Source organism: Neofelis nebulosa, chromosome 1, assembly GCF_028018385.1.
Source record: "Neofelis nebulosa isolate mNeoNeb1 chromosome 1, mNeoNeb1.pri, whole genome shotgun sequence".
NCBI classification, from domain to species: Eukaryota; Metazoa; Chordata; class Mammalia; order Carnivora; family Felidae; genus Neofelis; species Neofelis nebulosa.
The window spans coordinates 66,950,133-66,963,452 of record NC_080782.1 but is presented as its reverse complement, the minus strand read 5'-3'; the positions used below and the strand labels follow the sequence as shown (position 1 = coordinate 66,963,452).

At 54.4% G+C, this 13,320-nt stretch overlaps 1 protein-coding gene across 6 annotated transcripts in view; it reads left to right on the top strand.

Annotated features, from left to right (window-relative positions):
- The window catches only part of PDLIM7 (PDZ and LIM domain 7), an 18,175-nt gene extending 4,855 nt beyond the window's left edge, over nucleotides 1-13,320 (top strand). Inside the window, exons 3-13 of one of the 6 annotated variants that reach the window (XM_058724769.1) lie at nucleotides 101-252; nucleotides 333-363; nucleotides 1,370-1,386; nucleotides 1,634-1,770; nucleotides 1,932-1,968; nucleotides 2,970-3,031; nucleotides 3,190-3,427; nucleotides 4,425-4,605; nucleotides 12,498-12,618; nucleotides 12,711-12,826; nucleotides 12,982-13,320. In XM_058724769.1, the coding sequence (XP_058580752.1) occupies nucleotides 101-252; nucleotides 333-363; nucleotides 1,370-1,386; nucleotides 1,634-1,770; nucleotides 1,932-1,968; nucleotides 2,970-3,031; nucleotides 3,190-3,427; nucleotides 4,425-4,605; nucleotides 12,498-12,618; nucleotides 12,711-12,826; nucleotides 12,982-13,068 (1,179 nt within the window). In that variant the 3' untranslated portion in view covers nucleotides 13,069-13,320. Of the gene's footprint in view, nucleotides 1-100; nucleotides 253-332; nucleotides 364-848; nucleotides 968-1,369; nucleotides 1,387-1,633; nucleotides 1,771-1,931; nucleotides 1,969-2,240; nucleotides 2,581-2,960; nucleotides 3,032-3,189; nucleotides 3,428-4,424; nucleotides 4,606-12,497; nucleotides 12,619-12,710; nucleotides 12,827-12,981 lie in introns of those variants that run through there. The other 5 variants (XM_058724763.1, XM_058724755.1, XM_058724750.1 and 2 more) reach the window with 5 other exon arrangements.

The window sequence follows — 13,320 nt, the reverse complement described above, 5'->3', positions numbered from 1 at the left end:
CAGGTTCTAGAAGTGGGGCAGCTTAAGCAGAGTTGACTAATGTTGGCTTCAGTTTGGTCTGCAGAGGCTTGGGCCTCCATGACCTTCCATCTGTCTGCAGCTGACTCCTGGAGGCAAAGCTTCACAGGCAGGCGTGGCTGTGGGTGACTGGGTGCTGAGCATCGATGGTGAGAATGCAGGGGGCCTCACACACATTGAAGCCCAGAACAAGATTCGTGCCTGTGGGGAGCGCCTCAGCCTGGGTCTCAGCAGGTACAAGGGCCCTGGCCTGTCTAGTGGGTGGGGGCACCCTCAGGCCTGGCCTCCTATCACCCCTTCCCTTTCTCCTCCAGGGCCCAGCCGGCTCAGAGCAAACCGCAGAAGGTAGGCAACGGACGTGGGACATGTGAGCGAGACATCTGGGTGGTTGGAGGGGTAGGATTGGACTATTGGGCTGACCTGCCCTCCCCGGCAACTAGGAGCCTTGATACTTCCATCCCTGGCCTGGAGTAGAGGATGGGGCCAGAGCTGGGAGAGTCTGGGAGACTGGGAGTTGGTCCGGGAGCTGCCGCACGGTCTGGGCACCATGCATGACTGCCTATCTGTCCGCTGCCTTCCGCTGGCCTGTGCTACAAGCCGTACTCGTCTGCCCTTTGGCCTGCGTGGGCTGAGATCATTCCTCCCAAATGGGCCCCTTGAAACCTGAGCACCCCCCCACCTCCCCTAGGCCTCTGTCCAGATGTGTGGGGGTGGGGCTGGAGCACCGCTGTCCTCTCCACGACACGCCAGGGGGGCATTCACCTCCGGCTGAGCGTTCCCCCTGCCCAGCGTCTTCCCTGCCCGCCCTGCCCGGCTCTGTCTCCGCTCAGGCCCTGGCCCCTGCCGCGGACCCCCCGCGGTACACCTTTGCACCCAGCGCCTCCCTCAACAAGACGGCCCGGCCCTTTGGGGCGCCCCCGCCCGCTGACAGCGCCCTGCAGCAGAATGGGTACGTCGGTCCTGCCCACCAACCTCTCACGCCCACGCCATCTGTCCAAGGCCCCAAGCCCGCTGCCCGCGCTGCTGCTCAGTCTGCGTTGCGCCTCAGCCCGGCTGGAACCATGAGGCAGATCCGTGCGGCAGTGACCCCTGGCGGCCGGGGCGGGGGCTGTAGATACAGGGCCCCTCTGAGGGTGTGGCTCCTGCCCAGGGTCTGCCCTCCTGGAGGCTCTGAACTAGGCAGGGCCCCCCTCACTGGTGGCCTGGGATTGGGGTGTGGTGTCGGGCCAACTGAGCCCCAGACACTCAGTACAGCCTTGCCCCTGGCTACTCTGACCCCTTGCCATTTTTCTTCTTCCTTGTGTCTGTCCCTTTGTCCCTTTATCTGTCCATCTGTCTATTTCCTTCACAGGTGCAGACCCCTGACAAGTCAGTGAGCCCCCTCTGCCTGTTCCTTTCTTCCTTCCTTTTTGCATTCTGGGCGGTGGCCCCTCCCTACCCTAGCTGCCCTCCTTTCCTCTCACGTAGCTACCCTCCCCACCCCTCACCTAGCAGGGCCCTGGCCTTGCCCTCCTCCACTCTCCTAAGCACCATAGCCCACATGCACCAATGCTGGGAGGGGCTGCCCCCACTACCCACCCCCAGCATGAAGTTCTGAGCCACGCCCTCCCCACAGACAGCCGCTCCGGCCGCTGGTTCCAGATGCCAGCAAGCAGCGGCTGATGGAGGACACAGAGGACTGGCGGCCTCGGCCCGGGACAGGCCAGTCCCGTTCCTTCCGCATCCTTGCCCACCTCACGGGCACCGAGTTCAGTAAGTGCCAGCCCAGGGCAGGGCGGACTCTCCTTCTGGCCCCTAGCCTGGGCCTGGGCTCAAATGGAGCCTGCTCTGGTGCCCTGTGACCTTCTGCCAGGGCTCAGGGCTGGGGTGGCCTTCTGTCTTCCCTTGGTCAATGCCTGCCTCTGCCCTCTCAGTGCAAGACCCGGATGAGGAACACCTGAAGAAATCAAGGTAAAAGGATGGGCAGTAGCCCCTCTTTCTTACCTCTTGTCTCTTCCATTCCAGCCACTGCCCTATGTCTGCTTCTGAGGGTCCACAACCAGGGCTCTCCATTTTCCTTTCTTCTTTCCTTCGTTCCTCCCTTCCTTCCTTCCTTTCTCCCTGCCTCCCTCCCTCCCTCCTTCCTCCCTCCCTTCCTTCCTTCCTCCTTTCCATCCTCCCTCCCTTCCTCCCTTTCACCTCCTTCCTTCTACTTCCTCCTTCTTCTCTCTCTGCCCCCCCAGGGAAAAGTATGTCCTGGAGCTGCAGAGCCCACGCTACACCCGCCTCCGGGACTGGCACCACCAGCGCTCTGCCCACGTGCTCAACGTGCAGTCGTAGCTTGGCCCTCACCGGCCGGCTGCCCTCTCTGCCTCTCTCTTCTGTTCCTCCCACCGAGGGCACCCCCCTTGGTTGCTGCAGCTTCTGCCTACCCACTCCTTTCCTGCCCCTGGACTGAGCCTCCTGCTGGCCTGGCAGAGAGCCTGGCTCTGTCTGACACTGCCTTCCCTCTTTGCCCTATGGTACTGCTATCTGCCAGGTCTGTGCTGGCTTAGGCATGGAAATAAACATTCTCAGCCCTGCTTTCTCCGCCTTTGTCTTCTATCTTTGTGGGCTTGTTTTGGGTGTGGGGGTGTTAGGTGTTCAAACCCAGTGTGGGCCATGCCAGTCTGGGTCTCAGTGAGGGGTAGTACCTGCCATCAGAGCTAGATCTCTGGAATGAGGAAGCCCCAAGAGCTGCCTCAGAAGGGAGAGCCCTTCTCCACCTCCCAGTCCCACACAACAGACCTGATGGCTAGAACCTGGCTAGGAGAAGCTGCCCTACACATACCTATCCCAGTGGGACCTGGAGTTCAGCCCAGCAACTCTCATGTACCCAGTCATCTCCCATGGGGCCAGGAAGACCAAGGTTGGGGGGTGGGGCCGTGCCAGGAGCTCCAGCCATACAGGGCCTTGAATGGCAGATCTTGCAGCCAGGTGCCCAGGACAGAAGCCCCAGCCCCAGCCTCAGCTACACCCCAGGAACCCTGGCCTGGTGAGAGAGAGTGGGCTTGGGTCTTGGGAAGGGTGGGTAGCCTCCAGGGGCATGCAGGGTGGGGGGGGGGGGGGTGCTCCAAGTTGCCCCTGGCTCGACCCTCTGACACTTGGGGTCCCTGGGCAACCCCCTGGAGCCACTTTCCTTGGCCCTGGCAGGCCCTACCACCCCCAGCCCCACTAGCCGCCCACCCTGGGCTGTGGACCCTGCATTTGCTGAGCGCTACGCCCCGGACAAGACCAGCACGGTGTTGACCCGGCACAGCCAGCCAGCCACACCCACACCTCTGCAGAACCGCACCTCCATCGTGCAAGCAGCCACTGGAGGAGGCACAGGAGCAGGTGGTGGCAGCAATGGCAAGACTCCCGTGTGCCACCAGTGCCACAAGGTCATCCGGTGGGTGGCCCGGTTCCTTTCCTATCCTGGCCTTTCCTGTCCTAAAGCCTGGCCCTGGCATCTTTCCGACCTCTGCTCCCCCGTCTGCCTCCCCACTCATCTCAGCTGTCACTGTGGGAGGATAAGGATTCAGTTCCCAGTTGCAGTGGGGGCAGGGACCTGGCCTAGGTCCTCAGATTCTGCATCCTGCATTACTTCCCCCACCCCACCCTGCATCAGCCTCTATCAGCGTTTGCCCTGCTGAAATGGAGGAAGTACCAACAATACATTCAAGCAGCACCCCTAGAAAGGCTGCTGTCTGGGCAGGGAAGGGCCTGCCCCTCCCAGCTCCTCTGCCTCTCCTTCCTTCTCACTTGGTCTCTGCCAAATCTCTGCTTTCAGAGTAGACAGGCCAGAGGCCTCTCTCTCCTTGCACTGTTCCCTGGGGCCCAGCAAGGTCACACAGCCCCCCAGTCAGTATGCTGGCTTCTAGAATCTTGGTAGTTCTCAGCCCTGGTCTTGCACTGCTCTCAACTCCTGTCAGCTCTCAGGCTCTGCAGAGAATCCCCTTCTTCAGACACCCTCATTTATTTGGGACCTGCAGGCCCTTCTCCAGGCCAGATGGACTAGGCAAGTGGGACAGGGTGGGCACCAGGATCGGCTCAGGTACCTACTGGTCTTCGGAGCTGATGGGCACTCTGGGCCTCCCGTTCCCAGGGCACCAACTCCTCTGGTTTGTCTCATTAGGCCCAAGTCAGCAGCCCCCACCCAATGTAATCCTCCTTATTCCAACACTGCCTCTGTCCCCATCTCTTGTCATCAAAGCAGCACAGTTTCATCACTGTGTCATCACTTGGGTCACCTCCCAAGCCTGTTTCTCCTTCATTTGGAAAATTGGGAGAAAGGGTTTCCCTTCCAGGCTTCAGAACAGGTGTTCACTAAAGCCACTTGGGCTCTGGCCAGGACCTCCCACCTCTTCTGCATACACTCCCACTTACTGCCCTCGCCTCCCTCTTAGGGGCCGCTACCTGGTGGCACTGGGCCATGCATACCACCCTGAGGAATTTGTGTGCAGCCAGTGTGGGAAGGTCCTGGAAGAGGGCGGCTTCTTTGAGGAGAAGGGTGCCATCTTCTGCCCCCCCTGCTATGATGTGCGCTATGCACCCAGCTGTGCCAAGTGCAAGAAGAAGATCACAGGCGTGAGTAAGGCTGGCAGGTGGGTGGGAGGGTGAATCTGACCCTGTCAGCATTGAGGAGTACTATTGAGCAACTCTTAGGCCTAGAGGCTCTCCTGTCATGAGCCCTTTGGATCCTTAGCAGCTTCATGAATAGGCTGCTACATTGGCCTCATTTTGTGTTAGCCAGGATCCTCTTAACAAATGACCAAAATCCTGCTCAGAGGGGCTCAAGCAAGAAAGAGTGTACAGGTTTCCCCGATTCTCTGAAAGTAGAGTGTTCCTATGAAAACTTTCCCAAGCCAAAATGGCATAAAGTGAAGAAGGAAGTACTGCTCATTTATATGGGAAAAAAACTTGAGCATTCCCAGACCCAAAAAATAACCTCTTGTAGGCTTTTCTGGTACCTTAGGACACATCTTGCTAACAGATGCACGAAGTAAATTGAGATAAAGCACAGATGCTCATAGACACAGTTCAGAACTGTGGCTGCTTGATGCTGAGATGCTAAGTGTGGTTTCCAGGGAAGGAGCTGGGTGGGGCCGCTTGCTGCTCAGGGTACAGGGTGTGTGCTGCCTCAGTAATGGCTCACTACAAAACAAAATGCTGAACGCCGTTTTCACTTTTCGCCTTTCTTCCTAAAAGCAAAATTCCTTATCGGATTCCTTTCAGTTGGCGGGTCTCTCATAAAAGTGAGGTGGTGTAACATTGACATTCGAAAAGCGAGGGATATGTGTATCAGCTCAAATAATCAGAACGCCCAAGGGGCACCAACTTCAGGCCCTGCTGACTGCAGGTCTCGGGGTCATCAGGACTTTTTCCACTACTTGCGTCTGTTTTTGTCTGCGTTGGCTTCGTTGCCCGCGTACTTTTTCCAAGAAGGTGGCAAAGATGGTGCCACAGTGGTGCCAGGGTTACATCTCCCCAGCTTAGCACTGCAAAGAGAAGCTTGCACCTCCGTGCAAGCTGATGCGCCAAGGGGCCCGGTGCTGATGCTCACTGGAATAGCTTGTGTCACATGCCCATCTCTGGACCAATCCCTAGGACTCGGATTAGCCAAGCCCAGGTGACACCCACTGAAGCAGGGGTCAGGCAGCCCTACCTGAACCATAGACTGAGTGAGGGAGGATTGGTTCCCTGAAATAAAACAAGATGACATTACCCAAAGAAAGAAGGTAGGTGCTGATGAGGCCAAAATAAGAGATGCTGGCTGTGTCCGTGGGATTGCATTCAGCTGCAATAACTAAACCCTACTGCAGAGATTTAAACAGAAGCGGTTATTTACTTCAGCCATAAGAATTCCAGAGTTGGGGCGGCTGGGTGGCTCAGTTGGTTAAGCGTCCGGCTTCTTCTCAGGTCATGATCTCACGGTTCGTGAGTTCAAGCCCCATATCAGACTCTGCCATCAGCGTGGAGCCTGCTTGGGATTCTCGCTCTTTCCCTCTCTCTCTGCCTCTCCTCTGCTTTCAGTCTGTCTCTCAAAAATAAAAAAAATAAACATTTAAAAAGAATTCCAGAGGGGCACCTGGGTAGCTCGGTCAGTTGAGCGTCCGACTCTGGCTCAGGTCATGATCTTAGGGGTCGTGGGTTCGAGCCCCGTATCAGGGTCTGTGCTGACAGCTCAGAGCCTGGAGCCTGCTTTGGATTCTGTGTCCCCCCTCTCTCTCTGCCCCTCCCCCACTCATGTTCTGTCTCTCAAAAGTGAATAAAGATTAAAGAATTTTAAAAATAAAAAAATAAAAATAAATAAAAAGAATTCCAGAGCTGAAACAGCAGCTTAAGGATGCCTTTAGTCTTTTCCTGCCTTTGGCTCGGAAATCCTTAGCATGTGGACCCTTGTCCCCAAGCCTATCATATCATGGTTACCAGATGACGACTCAAGCCCCAGGCCTGATATTCTTGTATATTCAGGCAGGAAGGAGAGGGAAGGGCCAAATGGCATGATTTTAACAAGGTTTTGCTTTTTGACTCTGGAAGGAAAGCCAGAAACTTGCATCTCCATCTCTGTGTTTGGAATTGTTATCCTATGAGCACCTGGGCTGTGGGGGGTTTTGGCAAACTCAGTATTTTAGCCTTTGTCTCCCATAAAAAAGGAAGGGGAAAAGGAAGAGTATCATGACAGGCTTTGGGGAGGCCAATCCACAGTGTCTGCCATGTCAGTGCATGAGAGGACAGAAACTGACAGGTAACTCAATGTGTCTGAAGGGCATAGAACTATGGAGTGACAAAGCCAGAAATGCAGACACACAAATTTGTGATTCAAAATCCTGTTCTTTCCGGGGCTCCGGGGTGGCTCAATCGGTTGAGCGTCCAACTTCGGCTCGGGTCGTGATCTCACAGTTCGTGAGTTCCAGCCCCACATTGGACTCACTGCTGTCAGCACAGAACCCCGCTTCAGATCCTCTGTCTCCCTGGCTCTCTGCCCTTCCCTTGCTCATGCTCTCTCTCTCTCAAGAATAAATAAAAACATTTTAAAAAATAATAATAATCTTGATTTAAAAAATCCTGGGGTGCCTGGGTGGCTCAGTGAGTTAAGTGTCCAACTCTTGGTTTTGGCTCAGGCATGATCTCACGATTCATGGGTTTGAGCCCTGCGTCGGGCTCTGCACTGACAGTGTAGGGACTGCTTGGGATTCTCTCTGTCTCTCTCTCTTTCAAAGTTAATAAACACTAAAAAATCCTGTTCTTCCCACTGAAGCTAAGCACACAGTAGAGCCTGGTCATATTTTCTGCAGGGCAACCTAGCTGCCAACAGGAGCCAGGCTTGGGACTTTGGTCAGTGTGTGTCATGAGCAAAGAGTGATGGGCCATCTGCCTTCCCCCATTCATTCTCTTAAGTGTGGGCAGTGTGCCAGATAGTGTGACCCATGCTTGAGGACACATTGTGAAGTAACAGGCCCTGCCCACAGGAGCTCACACTAGGATGGGAAGACTCAGAGGATGTCAGGAGCCAAGGGTACAGTCAGAGGCAAAGGGGGCAGAGCAGGCAGGGTGAAAGCTAAAGGGGTTCCTGTTGCATATGTATGGAAACTGACACCCAGAGAGGAGGAGAAACTGCCCAAGGTTACAGAGCATGAGAGCTATGCTGGAGTGGCCCCAGGCACTGTTGACTCCCTGCTTGGGCTCTTCCTGACATTCATGCCTCTCCTTATTTCTGGATACAGAGGCAGAGGTACCAGATGTGGCCAGAGAGCTCTGTGGTGATGTTCATATTAGTAAGGATTACTTTGAGCATGAGCAGTAGAAAACTCAAAATAGTGGCAGCTTATTTCCCACTTAAGAAAGTCCAGAGGTGGGCAGTCCGGGACTAGTAGACAGATCTAGGCTTCTGTATCTTGATCCTTGGCCATTCTCAGCAGAGGCTTACTAAACAGTCCAAGAAGACCCTTGAGCCTCAGCTAAAATTTCCACGTTTCAGCCAGCAGGAAGCTGGAAAGGGAAGAAGGAATGGAAGTCTTGTGGCAGCCATCTTTAGAAGATGCTGCCACCCAACCCTTGTGCTTCCATCCCATTGGCCAAATCCCAGTCACGTGACCCTGCTGAGCTGTAAGAGAGGCTGGGAAATATAGTATCTTTGGGGCAGTCATGTGCCCAGCAAAAAATGGAGGTTCCATCAGTAGACAGGAAGGGGGAATTGGATATGATCACAGTCTTTGTCACTGTAATGCCAATTTGTGTTGTGGTGCACTTAAAGTGTGTAGGCATCCAGCTTCACAATTGTACTGTAGGAAGTCAGTTTGGTATTCCCGTCTTTTAGATGAGGGAATTTTGCCCAGGATCATAGTCATTTCCCAGCCAGCCTAGGCCACACCCCATTAGACTGTTTTAACAGAATGGGCTGGATCCCAGAACCTTTCCTGAGCTGGGCATCTACAGATCAAGGCCCTCCTGTTCAATCACTGCTCTGTGTTACACTGCACTCTTGTCCTACCTCACTCCCCCTTCCCGGGTGGGCAGGGTTATCACCCAGGCCACAGATGGGAAGCCAAGGCTAATAGGGCCTGGCTGGCTCCCAGGTCCTGGAGCAAGCCTTGGGTGGCAAACCCTCTCGTGCCCCAGCTCAGGCTAATGTTCCACAGAAACTCAGGGGCCCTTAGCTTCCCCTCTTACAAGGACTCAGGGCCTAACAAACTCTAGGAAGCCCCCACCTCACCCTGGGGGGAAGGTGAAGGAAGCTTACCTCCGCAACCTGCTGGGTGCTCCATGCCCTGTCTGCACCCAGAGCTCAGAACTGTGCCTGCCCTGGAAGATCAGCGTGGAGCACGAGGAGAGAAATACAGGACAGTCTCAGTGGAGATTGTCTCAGTGGAGGTGGAGGGAAGCAGCACAGCATGAGTGACACATTAGATGGGGCCTACCCTGGTTTGGGGACCGCATCTGGAATCCTATACTCTTTTCTTTCGTTCTTTCATTCTTTCTCTTTCTTTCTTGAGAGAGAAAGAGCATGAACCAGAGAAAAGGCAGAGAGAAGGAGAGAGAGAATCTTAAACAGGCTCCATACTCAGCACGGCGCCTGATGCAGGGCTTGATCCCATGACCCTGGGATCATGACCTGAGCCAAAACCAGGAGTCAGACGCTCAACCAACTGAATCACATAGGTGCCCTTGGAAACCTATACTCTTTAGGCTCACCTCTCATCACTAGCCCCTCTCCAGTGCTCCAGTCATGTGGGCCCTTTCATTTTGCCAGTGTGCTGTTTCCCTTACCACAGGGCCTTTGCACATTCTGTCCTCTCCACCAGGAATACTAGTTTAGCACCCTTTTTATCTTGTTCCTTCTCATCTTGGACTCATATCATTTCCTTAGGAACACCTCCCGTGAGACGTAATCCTTCTACCAGGCTAGGGCTCCCACAGTTTGCTCACTACTTCCCAGTCCTTTTGCCCCATCTTTTCCCCAGGTGTGAACTCCATGGGCTGGGACCAGGGCTGTTTTGCTCTTGCTTTAGATTGGGCTCTGTGTACAGGAGGTGGTCAGTAAATGGTTGAAGGAATGGATGGAAGTGGCCTCTAAGCTGAACTTTAAAAATGAGTAGGAATTAGCTTGAAGAAGGGTCAGGAAAGAGCACTCCAAGCAGAAGGAATAGCTCGTATCACAAGGTAACACCTGGGAAGGGTGTGAGATGAGGCAGAAGAGGTGAGTGGGGGCCGTGTTAGGAGATTGGAGCTGGGGCTGATGAGGTCAGCTGTGCTGCAGCAAGCTTCCTCTGGGAAGGGGGAAACAGAGCTAGGGAAGGGAACAGGCTGCTGGGGCCTGGGTCAGGGCATTGGGGATGGGAGAGGCAGACAGATTTAGGAACTAGGGCGTAAAATAAACACTGGTAACTGACTTACAGGTTCTTCTGAATACCAGCAGAAATCTGCCTCCCTGCTCACACATCCACTGGACCCAGCTCTGGGCTGCCCATGCTCTTGCCCGAGCCCCCTGTCCTGCCAGCTTGCAGCCAAGTTCCTTCCCTTGGACCCTTTGTCCGCTCCTTGAAAAGAGGCAACACCAGACAGTGGGAAGAGCCAGCTTTGAAGCTAGCCAGACTTGGGCACGAAACCCATTTCTACCATCTCTTGACTATGTGACCTGGTGCAAGTCACTGTCTCTGGGCCTCACTAAAATGGTGGCAGTAACTTCCTGGCCAGGATGGTTGTGAGGTATATGTGAGATGTGACATAGATGCAGAGGGCACAGATAGGCCATCTGAGAGCTAGGTGATGCCCACATGTCTTGCTTGGTCTACATTGTCCTTTTAAATTAATGGGCAATAGGGGCGCCTGGGTAGCTTAATTGGTTGAGTGTCCAATTTTGGCTCAGGTCATGATCTTGCACTTTGTGAGTTCAAGCCCTCCATTGGGCTCGCTGCTGTCAGCACAGAGCCCGTTTCGAATCCTGTGTCCACCCCCTCCCCCTGCTCCTCCCCTGCTCACACTCTCACACACTCTCTCAAAAATAAATAAACAACAACAAAAATAATAATAAATTAGTGGGCACCATTTGAAAATCAGATTTCACTGTAACACCTAGATTTCAACCTGACCCTTCCAGGCATTTCTGCACAAACTGGTCTTCACCATCCCTACAGGCAGAAATAGGTGCTCCCCCAACGACACCTTGGCAGGCACAGGGTCTGGGACCCCCAACATAAATGTAGGAGCATTCTTTTTTTTTTTTTTTTTAACGTTTATTTGTTTTTGAGACATAGAGAGACAGAGCATGAAGGGGGGAGGGTCAGAGAGAGAGAGAGGGAGACACAGAATCTGAAACAGGCTCCAGGTTCTGAGCTGTCAGCACAGAGCCCGACGCGGGGCTTGAACTCACAAACCGCGAGATCATGACCTGAGCCGAAGTCGGACACTTAACTGACTGAGCCACCCAGGCGCCCCTGTAGGAGCATTCTTACAACAACCTGCAAGGCTGGGATTAGGTTCCCAGATCACAAGGGAAGGAACCAACTGTCAAGAGAAGGTAATTTGGCCAAGTTACCCAGCTAAGAAGCAAGGTCTGGTTGGAGCCACAGATCCGACCCCCTCAAAGCCCCACACTGCCCTCTGCCTGCTCTAGATCTGAATGCTGCTGACCCTGGTTGGCCCAAGGGTCCTCAGGATTGACAGCCGAGGCCAGTGAGAGCACAGACTCTCCCTGAGCCTCTGCTTCCTCCCACTCCAGTAGTGCAGGTTAACTCGCAAATATTTGCTGATGAGCACCCACAGAGACAGGCACTGTTACAGTATATCCACTAATAGAACAGTCACAACTGGCTCCCTCCTGGACTTTACATTTGAGCAGGAAGAAGGGAGGAAAGGCAGATGATAAGCCGTAGACACAATAAGTAAATTACTTGGTGGTGTGTTAGTAAAAGTGTTCAGGGATAAAGAGAACAGAGTTAAAAGTATTGGGAACATGGCATTGGAAAGGCAGATTGGGGGCACATGGGTGGCTTAAGTCGGTTAAGCATCCGACTTCAGCTCAGGTCATGATTTCATAGTTCGTGAGTTCAAGCCCAGCATCAGGCTCTGTGCTGACAGCTTGAAGCCTGGAGTCTGCTTCGGATTCCGTGTCTCCCTCTCTCTCTGCCCCTCTCTTGCTCGTGCTCGGTCTCTCTCTTTTTCAAAAGTAAATAAACATTAAAAAAAATTTTTTTAATTAAAAAAAAAAAGGAAAGGCAGATTAGGAAGTATTAACTGGTGTTGTCAGAACGGGCCTCATGGAGAAAGGGATATTGAAGCAGAAACTTGAAGGCAGTGAGGGGTGAGACGTGGAGATACCTGGGGTAGAGCAGTCCAGGCAGAGGGGACAGCCAGTGTGAAGCCCCAAGACTGGCGGGCCCGGTGCATCAACCATAGGCAAGAGGCCATGTGGGGAGCTCAGAGGATACAGAGGCCAGAGGGAAAGGCAGGGAGTCATTCGAGCAGAGGGGAATGTGGACTCACTCAGGTTGGTATCAGTCTGTAGGGGCAGAAGGAGGAGCTCAGAAGTCAGTGTTACTGTGCATCACCAAGGCCAGGGGTGCCTGAGGTTCACATCCCATGTCAGATAGGAAGTGAGAAGTGGGCAAGATCTGGATGCACCTTGAAGGCGGACCCAGCAGGAGTTCCTGGAAGATCCGATGTGGTGCATGAGAGAAAGCAGGGCATATGGCCTGAGCAGATGGAAGGATGGAGTTGCTGTCAACTGAGATAGGGACAGCTGTCGGGGAGGCAGGTTTGGGGTACAGAGGTTAGGAGCTGAGATCTGGACACGGCAAATCTCAGAAACATAGTGGACATCTACCGGGAGACCTCAGGGCCGGAGGCAGAGTGAGAATGGTGTATGTGCAGATGTAACATTTACCACAGGAAGGAAGAGGGCCCAAGGCCAGCCTTCCTGTGTCCCCAGCTCTGGAGAGGAGGGGCCGAGCTGCCTGGTGACTGTAGCATCCTCCTAGGAGATCATGCATGCCCTAAAGATGACCTGGCATGTGCACTGCTTTACCTGCGCGGCCTGCAAGACGCCCATTCGGAACAGGGCCTTTTACATGGAGGAAGGCGCACCCTACTGCGAGCGAGGTAGGGGGGTGGCGAAGGGGGGGCACAGGTAAGGGATGGGGGTGGGGCAGGCCAGAACTCAGTGCCCCCTTCCTCTCTGCCTCCATCCTCAGACTATGAGAAGATGTTTGGCACGAAATGCCGGGGCTGTGACTTCAAGATCGACGCAGGGGACCGCTTCCTGGAGGCGCTGGGCTTCAGCTGGCATGACACTTGCTTCGTGTGTGCAGTGAGTGCCCCCCTCCCTGGACTTGGGTCTCACCCCTGTGCCATGTTCTTTACCAGCCTCCCTCCCACCCCCTGCCTCTGGAATTCCTGAGAGGTTGGGACGGGGACTCTCCTGCCACCCCCAACCGCATGTGACTTGACCTTGGCTGTCCTCAGATATGCCAGATCAACCTGGAAGGAAAGACTTTCTACTCCAAGAAGGACAAGCCCCTCTGCAAGAGCCACGCCTTTTCCCATGTGTGAGCCCCTCCCATCCACTGCTGCCTCATCCAGCCCAGCCAGAGGGATTGCCAGTTCTTGAGTCATCACCCCAGATTTCTGGATAGGGTTGGCAAAGGTCACCCCAACCCCAATTCCTGGCCTGAGCCTGGGGTTCCCTGGGCCCTGCCCTACCCCCTCCATTTCCCCTCACTCCCTCCACCACCACCACACATCGGTGCTGGCCACACCAGTCCCTGTTCACATTCAGTGCCACAATAAACCTATATCCAACTA